Source organism: Callithrix jacchus, chromosome 3, assembly GCF_049354715.1.
Source record: "Callithrix jacchus isolate 240 chromosome 3, calJac240_pri, whole genome shotgun sequence".
NCBI lineage: Eukaryota > Metazoa > Chordata > Mammalia > Primates > Cebidae > Callithrix > Callithrix jacchus.
In genome coordinates this window covers 119,069,352-119,085,069 of record NC_133504.1, presented here as the reverse complement: position 1 = coordinate 119,085,069, position 15,718 = coordinate 119,069,352, and the positions used below count along the sequence as shown (strand labels likewise).

At 34.9% G+C, this 15,718-nt stretch overlaps 2 protein-coding genes and 1 long non-coding RNA gene across 5 annotated transcripts in view; 1 reads left to right on the top strand and 2 right to left on the bottom strand.

Annotated features, from left to right (window-relative positions):
* The window catches only part of BMP2K (BMP2 inducible kinase), a 148,075-nt gene extending 137,025 nt beyond the window's left edge, over nucleotides 1-11,050 (top strand). For both annotated transcript variants that reach the window (XM_035293461.3, XM_035293460.3), the window contains one exon: nucleotides 5,337-11,050. In XM_035293461.3, the coding sequence (XP_035149352.2) occupies nucleotides 5,337-6,757 (1,421 nt within the window). In that variant the 3' untranslated portion in view covers nucleotides 6,758-11,050. The remainder of the gene's footprint in view (nucleotides 1-5,336) is intronic.
* Nucleotides 1-14,980, bottom strand: part of LOC144581805 (uncharacterized) — a 51,864-nt gene extending 36,884 nt beyond the window's left edge. Inside the window, exons 1-2 of the long non-coding RNA XR_013533059.1 lie at nucleotides 12,580-14,980; nucleotides 855-11,166 (exon numbers count right to left, since the gene is read on the bottom strand). This is a non-coding gene — a long non-coding RNA (uncharacterized LOC144581805). The remainder of the gene's footprint in view (nucleotides 1-854; nucleotides 11,167-12,579) is intronic.
* The window catches only part of PAQR3 (progestin and adipoQ receptor family member 3), a 29,493-nt gene continuing 18,461 nt past the window's right edge, over nucleotides 4,687-15,718 (bottom strand). Inside the window, exon 6 of one of the 2 annotated variants that reach the window (XM_035293462.3) lies at nucleotides 4,687-6,787. In XM_035293462.3, the coding sequence (XP_035149353.1) occupies nucleotides 6,747-6,787 (41 nt within the window). In that variant the 3' untranslated portion in view covers nucleotides 4,687-6,746. Of the gene's footprint in view, nucleotides 6,788-12,760; nucleotides 15,422-15,718 lie in introns of those variants that run through there. The other variant, XM_002745677.5, reaches the window with a different exon arrangement.

Genomic DNA, 15,718 nt, shown 5'->3' with positions numbered 1-15,718 from the left:
AACTTGCTCAGTGTCACTAATTAACATGCAACTTGCTAATAAAAAAGCTAAAATTTTTAGTTTGTAGTTCGAAAGCACAAAAACAGAAAATACCCTGACTAGAAATCATCAAAATATCATTCTACTGTATTTAGTTAAAAACAAACAAAAATGAATGCCTTACTTAGAGCCAAAAATAAAAACAAGGGGTGAATATATGAAATTTTACAATATACCAAAATAAATTAATGTAACTGAGGGATGATGGGTACCACTAGACAGTTTTTGATGTTGTAAATACATGTTCTTTGTGCTTATTCTAAATATTATACACCGTCTCCCACCTATCTGAAGAATAGCTATTTTTATATTAATAATACAGATCTCAGTAAATATAAGGATTATTAGGATTTAGGATATATTGAATTATAAAGCAACATATTTAGGTTTATACTTTTGGGAAATTAACTTTAGCAGTGAAATAATCCTGATTAAATTTCATAGTAAATCAAATGTGTATTATTTAATCTAACTACTAGTGGGAATCTGGCCCCAGAAACAAATAGTTAGAATATCTGATTTTTTTTTTTTTAAATCACAGCACTATGTTTAGCAAAGAAATGGAGTATAAACATTTATGGCATTCTTTGCTAGAGGTCACCATTCTAAAGTGCTATACACATTCTAAAGTGGTATAGTTATAACCAGCTATTTATTCTGGCAGTCTTTTATGTCTTTGGAATAGGACTGAAAGCCTCAGAATATATCTAAGGACTTTTTGTGTAATTTCCCTTTCTTTTCCAGCCCTTCTATATTTTCATAATGAATAGAAGATGGTTATGTAAATCACTGTCACTGCAGAAAGAGAAACTTACCTTGGCTTGTGGTAACTTGCAGCCTGGAACTTAACTTTTCCTCAGCAGGAGGTGCTGGAGAGATAAAAGGATTAATAGTTTCTCTTAATATGCTTTCGGAGAGCCTCATTACTGCTCTTTACTTTTTTAACTGTTTATAATAGCAGTGAAAGGATAGGAATATTTAAAACAATGTCAGTGTGGGTTGTAAGAATATGGGAGAAAAAAAGAATTTGGATATTTTTGGTTGTTATTTTAGTTTTATGAAGGGAGGACAAAATAAGTAAAACCAGTCTTAACTACACCAACAGAAAATTTCCGTAGTTGCCAGTACTATTTGCGGATATAATCTGAAACTGCAAAGGTGGCAAAGATGATTGTGTCTTGCTCTTTTCAAAAATGTGTTTCCATTTCTTATACTGTGTTCTCAAATATAGCTGTCTAAAAATCAAAAATGTAATTTTCAGGATCGAAAATGCACCCTTATGCTGTGTGGATATACATTTGTTGATATACTTATTTCTGGTCAATTCTGAAGTGGATCTCAGCTCCCCTTAGATTAACTATAGACTTGCTTTGTTCTTCCCACACAACTCCCTCATTTATATTCAACTGCAACCATTGGGCCCAGAAAGGTTACTAGAAGTTTGTTGAGTATGGCGGATGAAGTAATTTAATATAGCTATTCCCTGGACATGATGATGGTAGAGTGCTTATTATGTGTCAGGCACTGTTTCAAGTCCTTTCTTCACAACAAACCTATGAAATAAAAACTGTTATTCCATTCTGTGTATAAAGAAACAGTGGAATAGTGGTGACCTTGTCAAGATTGTTATTGGGTTAGGTTTATTAGCTGTGTTGTTTACCCATAAGGAGGGAATAATAGTATATAAAGTAAAATTGATACTAAAAAAGGAGGGTTTCCTTTTTTCCCCTCAAGGAAAAAGTACATGAATCACGGTTGTATCTGAAATGCCAAGAAACTAGAAACAACCTAGATGTTCTATTGCTAAATAGTGAACAGTTATATATATAGTATTTTATATTTATATGAGAAGAAGTAATGGACTATGTTGATACCTGGAAAGATGCATTAAAAATAGTAGGTTAAAAATTCACAGATTTATACCCACAATGGCAATTATAAATGTATTTCTAGTAATAGAACTTTGATAAGCTGACAAAGGGTCAACAGAATGAGGAGTATAAGGTGACAAATGTCTTGAAAAGTAATGATGGCCAGTTGGATAATGAAAACAGTAAATTTTAAGAAGACTAGGGATTACAATATAATTTTAAGAAGAAAGTGAATTTAAATTCTCTTCCAAGTGACACTCTCCAAGATGAAATATCTGTCCTGTGTTAAATGTTCCAGAAGACCTTCAGGAACACAACTAAGTGCTCTAGAAATGGAAATTTTCAAGATAAGTTGTACAGCAGCATTTTCTCAAGTACTTTTGCATAGTTGATTTTAAAGGTTAAGAGACATTACATGTAAATAAAAGGGTAGGGAAGATAATTTGGGAAATCCTAGGGTTCATAAAATTAGATTCTTTTGTGTAGTAATCATTAGCACCTTTAATGAGCATACTCCAGGTGAGTAGGAGTGGAGGCAAAATGTGGAGTGCATCATTTCATAGACTTGTTTGCTTGAGAACATAGAACTGTTTGGCTTGGTTCTTGTTATGGAAATAGCCTCTGCAGAATATACTTTGGGAAACATTGGAATGTTATTTGGAGGTATCTGTGAGCAGGCCTGAGGCATGGATGTGTGGCTGTGGGTGGGTATGTAGCTCGAGGAATGATACGTTAAATGTTCCACAGTCAGGGACAATGGGATGTCTTCTGGAACCATACATATTTTGTTTTACTTTATTTATATTTTCCCCTCTTTTCATATTTTGCTTTTGAATAAAAATTCATGAAAACAAATTCACTAAAAGTAATCTTTGTTTTTAATATCTTAAGTATGCTGTATGGGGAGAAGTCAAACTTGAGAATCTGCACTTGATTTGCTTTTAGTCTGGAAGGATAACAAAAACACCATGCAGCTCTTGGCTGGTTTTAAGGAACTGGCAGAAGATTATATTTGCATTTAAGTATAACCTGCTGGTGTTCTCCACATACTTGTCTTCCACACATTCTTTAGCACCAAAACTCATGTCAACATTGCTTACAAACTGTACAAGATGCCATTTTCTGTCCTTAGTTTACTGGACCACTTTGCACCATTGAGCTCAGTTGTCTGTTACTTCCCTGAAAAACATTCTTCTCTCTCCGTTTCTGTGACGTTGCACTCAGCTATTTTCTTCCTCCTCTCTGGCTGTTACTTTGTAGTTTGCTTTGCAGGTTCATCTTCCTCTGCTGACTTCTGAATGTTTTACACTGAGGGCTAAGTTTTGGACCTTGTTTTCTTCTTCTATGCTTTCTTCCTAGGTGATGTCCTTTAGTCTTGTGGCTCTCTCTGAATACCAGCTGCATGGTGATAACTCCCAAATCTATTTTCTTCAGCCAAAAACTAACCATTGTTTTCAGGTCATAGATACCTAACTGCTGTACACTTAAATGTTGTCTCACACATATGTCAAACTTAATGTCTCCAAACAAAATTTTTAGTACTCCTCTTCACTTTCCAATTCATTCATTTTTTAAAAAGTTATGCTTATTAATTTTTTTGTGTATGTATGGGTACATAGTAGGTGTCTACATTTATGGGGTACATGAGATATCTTGATACAGGTATATAGTACATAATAATCACATCAGGGTAAATGGGTATCTACCATGCCACTCTTTCTGTGTTAATGATACTACCATCCACCAAGAGTTTTCCTCTTCAATCTCTATTTTTTCTGCTTTAATCTACCCTGCCACCACTGTCATCCAGGTCACCAAAATCTCTAACTTGCATTACTATAATTTACTTTTACCTGAACTCCCCTTCTTAGCTCCCCTTAGTCTTTTTTTCTTTTTGAGATGGAGTTTCACTCTTTCACACAGACTGCAGTGCAGTGGCATGAACTTGGCTTACTGCAACCTCCACCTTCTGGGTTCAAGTGAGTCCTACCTCAGCCTCCCCAGTAGCTGGGATTACAGGCGCCTGCCACCATGCCTGGCTAATTTTTGTATTTTTAGTAGAGACGGGGTTTCACCATGTTGGCCAGGTTGGTCTCAAACTCCTGACCTCGTGATCTGCCCACCTTGGCCTCCCAAAGTGCTGGGATTATAGGTGTGAGCCACCTTGCCAGGCCCCCTTAGTCTTTTTTCTATAGAGCAGTCATTTTTTAAAAAATGTAAACCTAATCATGACACCCATTTTAATAATAGCTTTCCATTATACACTGAATTTTGAATAAAATCGATGCTGGCTATCATGGCCTTAAAGGACCTTCACAGTCTGGCCTTTTCCAGTCTTCCTTACCTTATGTTGTACTTTATCATCGCTTGCTCACTATGCTCCAGGCACACTGGCCTATTTTCAGCTCCTTAAATATGCCTTCATATATACCATTGCTTTTATGGGAAGCAAGCTTCCAGCTTATCCTTTGCATGGCTGGCTCTTTTGCATTGTTTAGTCCTAACTGTCATCTTAGGGAGGTCTTGACCAACTGTCCAGAGTAGGTTTATGTGCCCATTCCCTGCTTTCCTTTATTTCAGAGCACTAGTCACAATTTGCGTTTACTTACAACCTCTGATTGTAAACCCCTGAAAGCGGAAGCCATGTTTCTTTTACTCACCAATGTATGTATAATCAGTGTATAGCAAAGTGTCGTATATTTCTTTTGTTGAATGAACTCAGAAAATGAAATGACTGGATGGATTCTGAGCTAAAAACATCTCCAGAGGGTTTAGATTTGTTCTTAAAGGCACATTTTAATGTAATGTATAGGTATTATAATTAAAAGAAGACATAGCATCCAGAGAAGGCAGATGTCCTTGGTGCAATCTCCATTTAGTATCTGGTCCTTAGCTTTGATCAGGCCATTCATGCTAACTCAACAAAAGATACTCACTTATAAAAAATAGAATGCTGTTTTTTAAAAAAATAATCAAATATATAACTGAGCAGGCAGGCTGTTCACGCTTGTTAATCTCTATGGGAAAACTTTATAAGAGTTGAAATATAAGCAGAAGGTGTTTGGTGAATGTGGGATCTGATCTTTCAGAATTAAAATAATCTTATTTTGGTGGTAGGGTGAAGAAAATTTGCTAGTCTATCACATTCTGGGTGCTATAAAGAAAATTTGGCTTTTAGCAAGGGTATGATAAGGAGACAGTGTGTGGGTCCAGTTATGAGTAAGTCTGTCCACATTAAGATTTAACCATCTACTTGAGGTCAAATGTATTCTCTAAGTCTAATGACAAAGAATTGACATTATTCTTTCCTTTAAGGGAACTGGTATGAGGAATTTGTAATGCCATGGGTAATACATATTAACATTTAGTGCAAGAGGATTCTGAAATGCACTGGAGTGCTGTAATAATTTTTCTTTGAACTTGCAGGTTCTCCTGAAAAGAAAGCTGAACATTCATCTATAAATCAAGAAAATGGCACTGCAAACCCTATCAAGAACAGTAAAACAAGTCCAGTATCTAAAGATCAGCGGACTGGAAAGAAAACCTCAGTACAGGGTCAAGTGCAAAAGGGGAATGATGAATCTGAAAGTGATTTTGAATCAGATCCCCCTTCTCCTAAGAGCAGTGAAGAGGAAGAGCAAGACGATGAAGAAGTTCTTCAGGGAGAACAAGGAGATTTTAATGATGATGATACTGAACCAGAAAATCTGGGTCATAGGCCTCTCCTCATGGATTCTGAAGATGAGGAAGAAGAGGAGAAACATAGCTCTGATTCTGATTATGAGCAGGCTAAAGCAAAGTACAGTGACATGAGCCCTGTTTTCAGAGACAAATCTGGCAGTGGACTAAACCAAGATCTTAATACAATACTCCTCACCTCAGCTCAATTATCCTCTGATGTTGGAGTGCAGACTCCCAAACAGGAGTTTGATGTATTTGGCGCTGTCCCCTTTGCAGTGCATGCTCAACAGCCCCAGCAAGAAAAGCATGAAAAGAGCCTTCCTCAACACAGGTTTCCTGCTGTGGGACTTGAGCAGGAGGAATTTGATGTATTCACAAAAGCGCCTTTTAGCAAGAAGGTGAATGTACAAGAATGCCATGCAGTGGGGCCTGAGTCACATACTCTCCCTGGATATCCCAAAAGCGTAGATGTATTTGGCTCCACTCCATTTCAGCCCTTCCTCACATCAACAAGTAAAAGTGAAAGCAATGAGGACCTTTTTGGGCTTGTGCCCTTTGAGGAAATAACAGGGAGCCAGCAGCAAAAAGTCAAACAGCGGAGCTTACAGAAACTGTCCTCTCGCCAAAGGCGCACAAAGCAGGATATGTCTAAAAGTAATGGGAAGCGGCATCATGGCACACCAACTAGCACAAAGAAGACTCTGAAGCCTACCTACCGCACTCCAGAGAGGGCTCGCAGGCACAAAAAAGTGGGCCGCCGAGACTCTCAAAGCAGCAATGAATTTTTAACCATCTCAGACTCCAAGGAGAACATTAGTGTTGCATTAACTGATGGGAAAGATAGGGGGACTGTCTTACAACCCGAGGAGAGCCTGTTGGACCCCTTTGGTGCCAAGCCCTTTCATTCTCCAGACCTGTCATGGCACCCTCCACATCAGGGCCTGAGCGACATCCGTGCTGATCACAATACCGTCCTGCCTGGGCGGCCAAGACAAAATTCACTACATGGGTCATTCCATAGTGCAGACGTATTGAAAATGGATGATTTTGGTGCCGTGCCCTTTACAGAACTTGTGGTGCAAAGCATCACTCCACATCAGTCCCAACAGTCCCAACCAGTCGAATTAGACCCATTTGGTGCTGCTCCATTTCCTTCTAAACAGTAGATACTTCTGATGGATTCTTGGCATTAACTCCTGTTTCAAAAAAGTATGAATAGTTTTATGAATTTGAAAGACAATTTGATAGTTCTTTTTATCATTCTTAAAGATCAATCAGAATAGGTGATTTTTAAATAAACCAAATAGAAAAATGAAGTATCTCTACAGGGTAGTAACGATGCCTCTTCCAAGCAGGAGAAAAAAGAGCTAAATTGCAAGCTCTAACTAAGGATTTCTGCTACTGACATCACGACACAGAAATGCAAGTGTGGTACTTCCACTGAAAGTACACCTTTCCAGGTGTGTAGCCACTGAGAAGGGACAGTAAAACTGTTATTTTTGATACCAGAATGTCATTTTTGTGTGCATATCCCTAAAATTAGGGTTATTTGTACATATACTAGTTATGCTTGTGAATTCTTTTTAAGGTCTCTTCTAATTTCCACACAGTTAAAATCAATCTAGTTCTCTTAAAGCATTAGAAAGTTATTATCTGGAGAGTGCAGAGATTTCAGTCCATACACCTTTCTCCACAAAGCAGAGCCAGAAGTAACTGACAATTGTGCCTAAAACTCTGTTTCATTGTAAAAAACAAGTGCCATTAATATGGAATATGTAGATAAACATATGAAATAATGTTTATGTTAATTAGCTCAATTTAGCTGTTTCACAATTTACATATTTCAAAACAATGTTATACATTATATATATATAATTTTTGTCAAAACAAATTTTAAGAACGGACTATGGCATAGAAGCCTGGAACAAAAATAGAAAGAGAAATATCTGACATTTGAAAGGAAATAAGAAAAAATTATATAGAAGAAAAAACATTCACTACTCTAGATAAACACTTTATATTGCTTATGAATGGCTTCTTGCCCCAAACTTTTATTATGGCCCTAATAAAGCAGATTATTGGAAAAAAAATAGGGAGTAAGGACAAGGGTTATATAAAAATTTTATTTTAGGAAAAATGTAGCAGAAACGGAATTTTCAAAACATGTACAATGTGAAATCATGTTGCATTTAATAAAGTACTTTATTAGCAACTTCACCAAATATTCCCCAAGTCATAAGCAACAATTATTTTTATTAGGTTTGGGGAGTGTAGTAGTTTCAATAGAGTGCACAGAATGGTGACACCCACAAAGCCTTATAGGCAGGATTCATGCATCCTGCTGCAAGTACCTCTGCACTAATAAACCAGATCCTAAAATGCATATAAGGTGGACTAGCATCTTAACTCTGCTAGTTGATTATGTCTTTACTGAAAAGAACCCAGCTACCAATTTGCCTTTTTTTACACCACAAATCCTAATTAGAAACTTGAGATTTTATAGAAATTATTTAATGATAGAGATTACATGTGAATTAATGTGAATATAGTATCTGTGCTTCCTGTGTCTATAACTATTTTAAGTTATAATTAACTGTGCTGCGCTATCAGATTAACATTTGGAAGTTTCTAGAACAGTTAATACTATTTACAGAAAGGAGAAATTCATCAACTGCCATGCTCTTTGAGTTTTATATTTTAAATTAACTCTCTTTGAACCCAATTAAAGTATATTTTATGAGTAATTTTATTAGGAATCTCTTAATTATAGTGCCCCAATGGGATAAGCTATTTGCCTATTTTCACAGTTCTGAACTTGGAAAGAAGCAAAGTATATGTAACTAAACCACATATTTGTCTTTTTATTGCTTCTTTTCCTTCTTTTAAATGCTAACTCAAATACAAATTTGTGGATAGGGAAGCAATAAGTGAATCACAATGTAGCAGAGGCAGACCAAGCAATACATTATTACTTAGAGTTGTACTTTTAGGCAGGACTGCACGAATTACTTGTCCTTGTGCCAAAGGCAAATAATGTTTGCACCCTTTTTTTTTTATTCTCAGGTTGATGAGAATGCAAATGCTCAAGTAGATGTTTAAAAACTACAAAATAGGTTTAAGTGATACTTTCTATTAAAAGTGAGGAGTTGATGATTACACGTATAAATTCATGAACTACAGTAGGTTTGTATCAAACAATAATTTTTTAAAATGAAAATCTGTTGAGGTATACACAATATGCTTCTTGATTGTATTAGTCCTTGGTCTGTGCTAGATGGCATGAGTTTCATCACTTAGAAAAGGGGTAGAGGATAAACTAATGTGGTATCCTTCAGATGTAAACAGGAAAGACATATATTTTTACTTGCTTTTCAATACACTGAATAATTTTAAATGATTCAGACACTGATGTAGACGCTTTGGCTTATAATGTTGGATAAATTCTGAGGAAACAACTCTGACAGCTTAAAATATTTACATTCTTATAACACAGCACAGTGACTTTCTTTCAAGATTGTAGCTCAGAGAAAAGATAAAGGATTAAATTGGGGGTTCAATGGGATAGAAATGGAGAGATTCCTTTGTGTTGAAGTAGAGGCATTTAACTAAGGAGTATAGATTTATACTTTGCATTTTCATTCATCATCCCCCAGAATCATGGTCATGGCATAGGTCACTCCACACAGCTGATGCTCAGGGAGAAGAAAGCTCCCAAGGTATGTGAAAGTGCTTAACACCTGGCACACAGCACTCAGTAAAAGTGTGGCTCTATTAGGGGATGGTTCAATTTTGGTTTAAGGAAGGAAGGTTATATATATACCACTAAGCAAATATATATATATGGATTTTTTTCCCCTAATATTATTTGGTGTCTCCTCTGCTTCTTTAGGATGTAGTTATAACTCTAAACCTGTTATACTTGAACATCACTAAGAGAAGTAAATTATTATGAAGCTAGCAAAACTCTGAGGCCAAAGTTGTTTCCTAACAGCTTTAATAATGCTTGTTGATTTTGAATAATCCTTTAAAAAGTGGACCATTTGCTCATTTTAATATTATCACATCAGTAAAGTGTTAGTATTAAAAAGATCAGCTTTTTATGGCATTGAAGAATGTATCTGCTAAGACACAAAATTGCATGGTAAGTATATTAGGTGGAGGAGAAAAGCTTGTAGGCCAGATGAAAATTTAACTGACTAGAATATTTATTCAGGAGTGTAATTATCTTGCCCTACCCCAATCCCTGTGTATGTGTGTATTATGACTATCTGGATTTGCAAACAGACACAGCTTTTAATCCCACCCTGTTTATTGTTTAAGAATGATAGACTGTTGTCCTCTTGCTAATGGAAAATCTAAGGTGGAGCTCACTTTTCTATGCTGAATTCACCAGGCAGAACGGTTTTGTTCAAGTCAGCTACTCTGCTTGGTTTACTTTAGGTTTTGGTACTTCACGTAAGCACTGTTAGAAGGTACAAGTGTATTAATATCACTAGTTTTGAGGAGCTTGGGTACATTTGTGTTTAATATATTTAGAATGTGCCGAAAACTTTTTTCTCTTTTTTTTCTTTTTAGCAAACCTATTATCATTTTAGGTCCAATTATTGAGTTGACAGTCTACTGTGAGAATGAGATGACATACCTACTGTGAGAATAACATAAATGATGAATAGTTTGACAACTTCTATACTCAGTTGTGTTTTATACATTAAGATAAAAATATGTACACACACATGCATGTCACATCTCTCTACTGTGGATTTAATGTGAATTTTTAAAAAATGGAATTGCAACCACAATCATATCTAAGAGAACATTCACTCCTAGTGAGGGTTTACAAAAGCTACTAAAAGAATAAGGTAGATGATAATGCAAAGGGTCATGATTTGGGGTTATTTTGTTTTATTTTAAAATTTATAGTGCTACTTTTGAAAGAATTGTTTTTATTACTATGCTGTTTTTATGATTGAAAAGTCATCTAATAGAAGCTGTATAGAAGCTACTTTTTAATTGCTGGCGAACAGCTTTAAGTGCACTTTCTTTGATTACACTTCCATTTTTTGTTAAACTTGAATTTTCTGAAGACTTTTATGTATCACTAAGCAAATAACTTTAACCTTTAAATAAATCAAATTTGCATCTTTATTGTATTTCTACTTGTTACAAAACATACTTGCTAAAGTAACTTCAGTTCTCAAATATAGCTGGGAAAGTTATGAGATAGACTCAGTCTCCCCTTCCCAGGCCCCCCCACCCTGCCCTATCTAATTAAGCACTAACTGATTTTATTACTTTATTGCCTTTACATTGCTTATGCTTTTTGACTGAATTCTGTCCCTGATTCACTATGTTTTGTTTGAAATTTAAAGTTATTTTCTTACTGTATTTATCATACCTGTTTTAATAATCTGTTTTCTTTAAATGCAATAAATCCCAAATGGATTGCATATTCTTTATAATCAGTGACTTTGGAGTTTTTCATTATTTGTCTTATTACAAGTTTTGGATGTAAACTTCTATTCAGATTCAGTTCTTTCATTCACACCACAAACATTAAGCTCCTATTATGTAGCAGCTAGTGGAATAGAAAAATTGGTGAGCTTCTTTTCATATTCTTAAGGAGCTCACATTTTACAATTTAGGTAAGAAAACCCATTTGACTTAAAGTTTTTGCAAGATTACTGTATAGCATGACTTTTTCAGTCACTACAATTACTGATAATGACAGTAAGGCAAAAATATTGTGTAGTGCCTTCTGAGTAACTTGTTTTGCAGCTTCCACATTATACATAATTTATTTTTTAAAAATCTTTAAAGACTGGTAACATCTTTGGTTGAATAAAATATTGGTTATTTGGTTAGGTAACATTGTAATCCTTAATTATAAAAGCAAAGAGGCTTTTATATGACACATTAAAGAGAAAACCTATTTATTGGATTGATAGACTAAGCTTGGCATTAAGGTTATAATATCTATGATTCTACAAACTGGAGTGTTTAGATTGGTGGACTGTGGAAAGATTCATTTTATTTTTATGACTGCCCTTTTTTTTGAAGTTGTAACATTCATCTAAAGTTATGTGAAAAAAAAAGCTTTTTAATGAGTGGTAGTACAAAGCAGCAAAATAACACAACAAATGATTAGAAAATTAAACAAAGAATACTTTGCAGTGTGTTACTGTTCAAATTTAGTTATAGTTAACTTATTTGAGATGAATATATGCTGCAATTTGAGCTATTTATTTTGGATAATTAATACCTTTTTTTTTTTTTTAAGATGGGGTTTCACCATGATGGCCAGGCTGGTTTTGAACTCCTGACCTCAGGTGATCCACCCACCCCTGCCTCTCAAAGTGCTAGGATTACAGGGGTGAGCCACCACGCCAGGCCCAATTAATACCTTTTTAAGGAAGCCCAGCTTAAGCATCATATGTAACACGTAGTTAATATCCTCATTGAAAGCTTGAGCTTTTGTTGTCACATACTAAAAAAGATAGTTCAGATGGTTGCCACAACTGAGGTTACATGCATATTAGGTAGTATTTTGATCTCAGATTTTACAGAGCAGGACTAGAACCTTGGCGGCTGTTCATTTCCGCTCTCTTAAGGATGGAGATTCATTTTTCACAAGAAACTCCCTATTTCTATTTCCCTATCCCTTCCAAAAATTTTTCCTTAAGGGTAGTTTCAGTTCTGGATCATTATCTCATCACTTGGGAATTCTGGTACAAAATTTCAGGGGACCATATTCGCATCTCTTCAGTGTAAACAGTTATTGTGATAATGTACATATAAGATATTTCTACCCCTACTCTAATACGTGAGCTGATTCTTTACATAGTTGGACAGAGGTAGAATTCCCAGGAATGATGATTTGGAGTAGACAGGATGATTTGGAGTAATGTAGTTCAGCAACCAGCAGAAATTCAGAGGAACAGGCTTTGCCCCTTGACATTTAATATGGGGCAAAATATAATCTAGTAGGTACCTGGCAAATGGAGAATTGTACAGTTTTATGCCAGTCAATCACAATCTTCAAATCAGATATGCTGTCCAGGCGGGATGCCAAAAGATGTGACAGACATTCCCTGAATCTTCATTCCTGATTCTAAAATATGATTTTAAAGCTATTATGTATTACAAAGAATGATAAGCAGCACTTAAAAATATTTAGTAAACCCAGTTTATTTACATAATACATATTTTGTCATGCAGCTTACTGAATTGCAGTTAGTGTAATAACAAAAAAATACAAGCACTGTCTTGCTATTTGAAAATGGCTTACTATAGAAAGACAATTGTTTCTTAAATGAGTTAACTACAACCATATAAATTGCTAGACAATTTAAAATGTAAAATCTGTAGGCAAAAAGCTTTTATAGTTCACACATTGGTAAAATTAAAACCAATCTTTTTTAGTACTATAACTAGATAGTATATTTTAATAAATCTATAAAAACAAAAATAAATATACATCATTACAAGGCTCAGATTTGTAGACAACTTTAAAACATTTTTTAATGTTAACAATGTCTTCAAAATTTTACCAGTAGTGCTGTGCACACAGTAGGTGGTCGTTAAATGCTGACTGACATACAGAAGTGTTTCTAGTTGACAGCAATCCACATTCATTCATTCCCTACTTTATAATAAATACAACATAGCAATGAAAAAAATGAGAGGATAACTTTCTTACAATAGTTAACATTTTCATAAGAAGTTGAAATGTTTACATGGAACAATTTTCCCTACAGAAAGACTGTATACCTTTCAAATTTAAACAGTGATTTAAAAACACAGAATGCTCTTTTTATGTATTAATTCAGATGGCAAGCATTAATTTATATAACAAACAGGGATTGGAAAAATTAAAATTGAAATAAGGTTCAACTTTATTTTGAGAAAATGTTATAATAAAAATGGCTCCATAACTAAAATAATGCCTTTCCCTCATTTTTAACTTAATTATAACTACTCAGTGTTTTTTGTTTGGCCAAAATGACAAAATATCTATTTAAAGGCAATAAAATCATGTAAACCAGTAAGGGATGTTCCAGGGGAAATATATCCTATTACCATTGCACCAAAAGCTTCTGTCATTTAGCATATGGTCAAATTTTTAACCGTAGAAGGTAAAATAGCCATTTTCCAAGCAGCATTCTATCATAATGATGGGTAAGACACAGTATTCCTTACTGAGCCAGTTGGGGGGAAATTCTCTTTGCTGAGATATTAGCATGGGGAATTTATATTCCAAAAACACTATACTGGAAAAAAACCACAGCATTTTACTGATGTATTAATTGAGGCACATTAAAGTAACTTTTCAAATACTCTATGTACAAAAGGCATTTTGGGAATAAGTTTCATCATCAATCAACATTTTTTTTCTGATATTCAGTAATTTTACTTTTCTGAAAATACACCAGTATTTAAAACAGCTCATGTCAACTCATTAAGAAACTTGGGTAATACTTTATATTCCAATAAACAATGTAAGTTTTTATGAACGTCTGCTTTAAGGTATTTAATGCATATGAAAGACCAAAGAACAAGAGGGCTACAGTGTATGGTAGGGCAGTGAGATCTATTTTTTACAATACAGAGAAAGTTTAAAGCTTCAGGTCCAAATATTAAGTGTTCATCAAGATTCTGAGTTATCAATGCAATGCTAACACATGCAGAAACTGAGGACTAGAGCACAGGTGATAACCATATTATCAAATGGGGCATCTGCATGACTTTGTTCTAAGGCTTAAGGTTCATTTCAGGGTCAAGACAGGGCCATCTAGATTCTATGGCCTTAAAAGTAGCACCCATACAGCTGGGAACCCCCATCACTGGGATATTCAGGACTATAAATTCAGAGAGTTGAAAGCTCTCTGGAATTTTGGGATTAAAAAACCTTCTGTAATCCACTCACAAGAATTCAGTTGTTACATGGAATTAAATAACATCTGGAATTAAAATGTTTAGGTGGCTAATGACTATTTTATTTGACCATATAATTTGTTGTCTAATCCTGTATTTGGTTTCTAATGTGAATCTTATCTGATAGGAAATGACAGATTCTTTTCCTCTTCTCAACCCTTCTCTCAACTTACAGAAGTTTAAAGCTTTTGTTCTGGAAAACTAAAATATCTAATGTTCTTAGGGAGCGGAGAACCTATAGCTAAACGATGTAATATCAGAAGTGCCAGTGTCTCACAAATCATGTACGTAAAGGCTAGTGATTATTTAAAATCACTATCCTAGCTTGTATTAAGCATAGCCTGAAATAACCCTTGCCTTGATTAGGCACTTAAACTTGATAATTTACTGAAAATAGTTAAGCACATAGGATGACTCCATTTTCTAATGGAGATGAGCCCTTCCTAAGGAAATTAAGCTGGTGCTAAGTAAAATGAATCCTATTTCTACACTAGTTTCTCATTCATTATTGTTATTCAGATGTTTCATATGATTGCCAACTAATTTTCACTTTCTGTACAAGCAGCAAATTAATAGTTTTAAGGGTCCTATAAAGCAATTACTACAGATCCTCAAGTATGCTTCCCCCCCATTTTTATAAAGCAATACTCAAAGAGGAAAAAGGGAAAACTAATGAGAATCTTAGAAATAGTGGGGTAAACAATTCCCCATTATATATTGCATAACAGCTGAATTCACCAGGTGGCCATATGTAATTCACAAATGTGAAACATAGTCAGGACAAGGTTTGCTATGTCTGTACTGCATGACATACACTGTTGACTGATGCCACCAATATAACATCACTACTGCAAGGATATGCCATATTTGGTGGCTTGATCCGAGGTAGTTTAGTTGTCCTGGAAAGAAGGTAGAAAGAAAATAATATTGATTTCAGTAAGTTGACATTAAAAGAAAAATATATTTCTTGGATGTATGGCTTAGCAGCAGAAAAATTTTGGTAGTCTCAGAGTGCCAGTCTCAGTTAGTTAGAGACTAACTGGAGATCCAAATGTTTTTAAAAATGGATCAATTCATACATGGGTCAGTTTTAAGGTTTTATTTATTAAGTACACAGTAAACATTAGAAATGCTTTTCCAAGTGTGTTTTCAAAACCTAACTTAATTTCAGGAATTTGACCTTAATGCCTCCCACG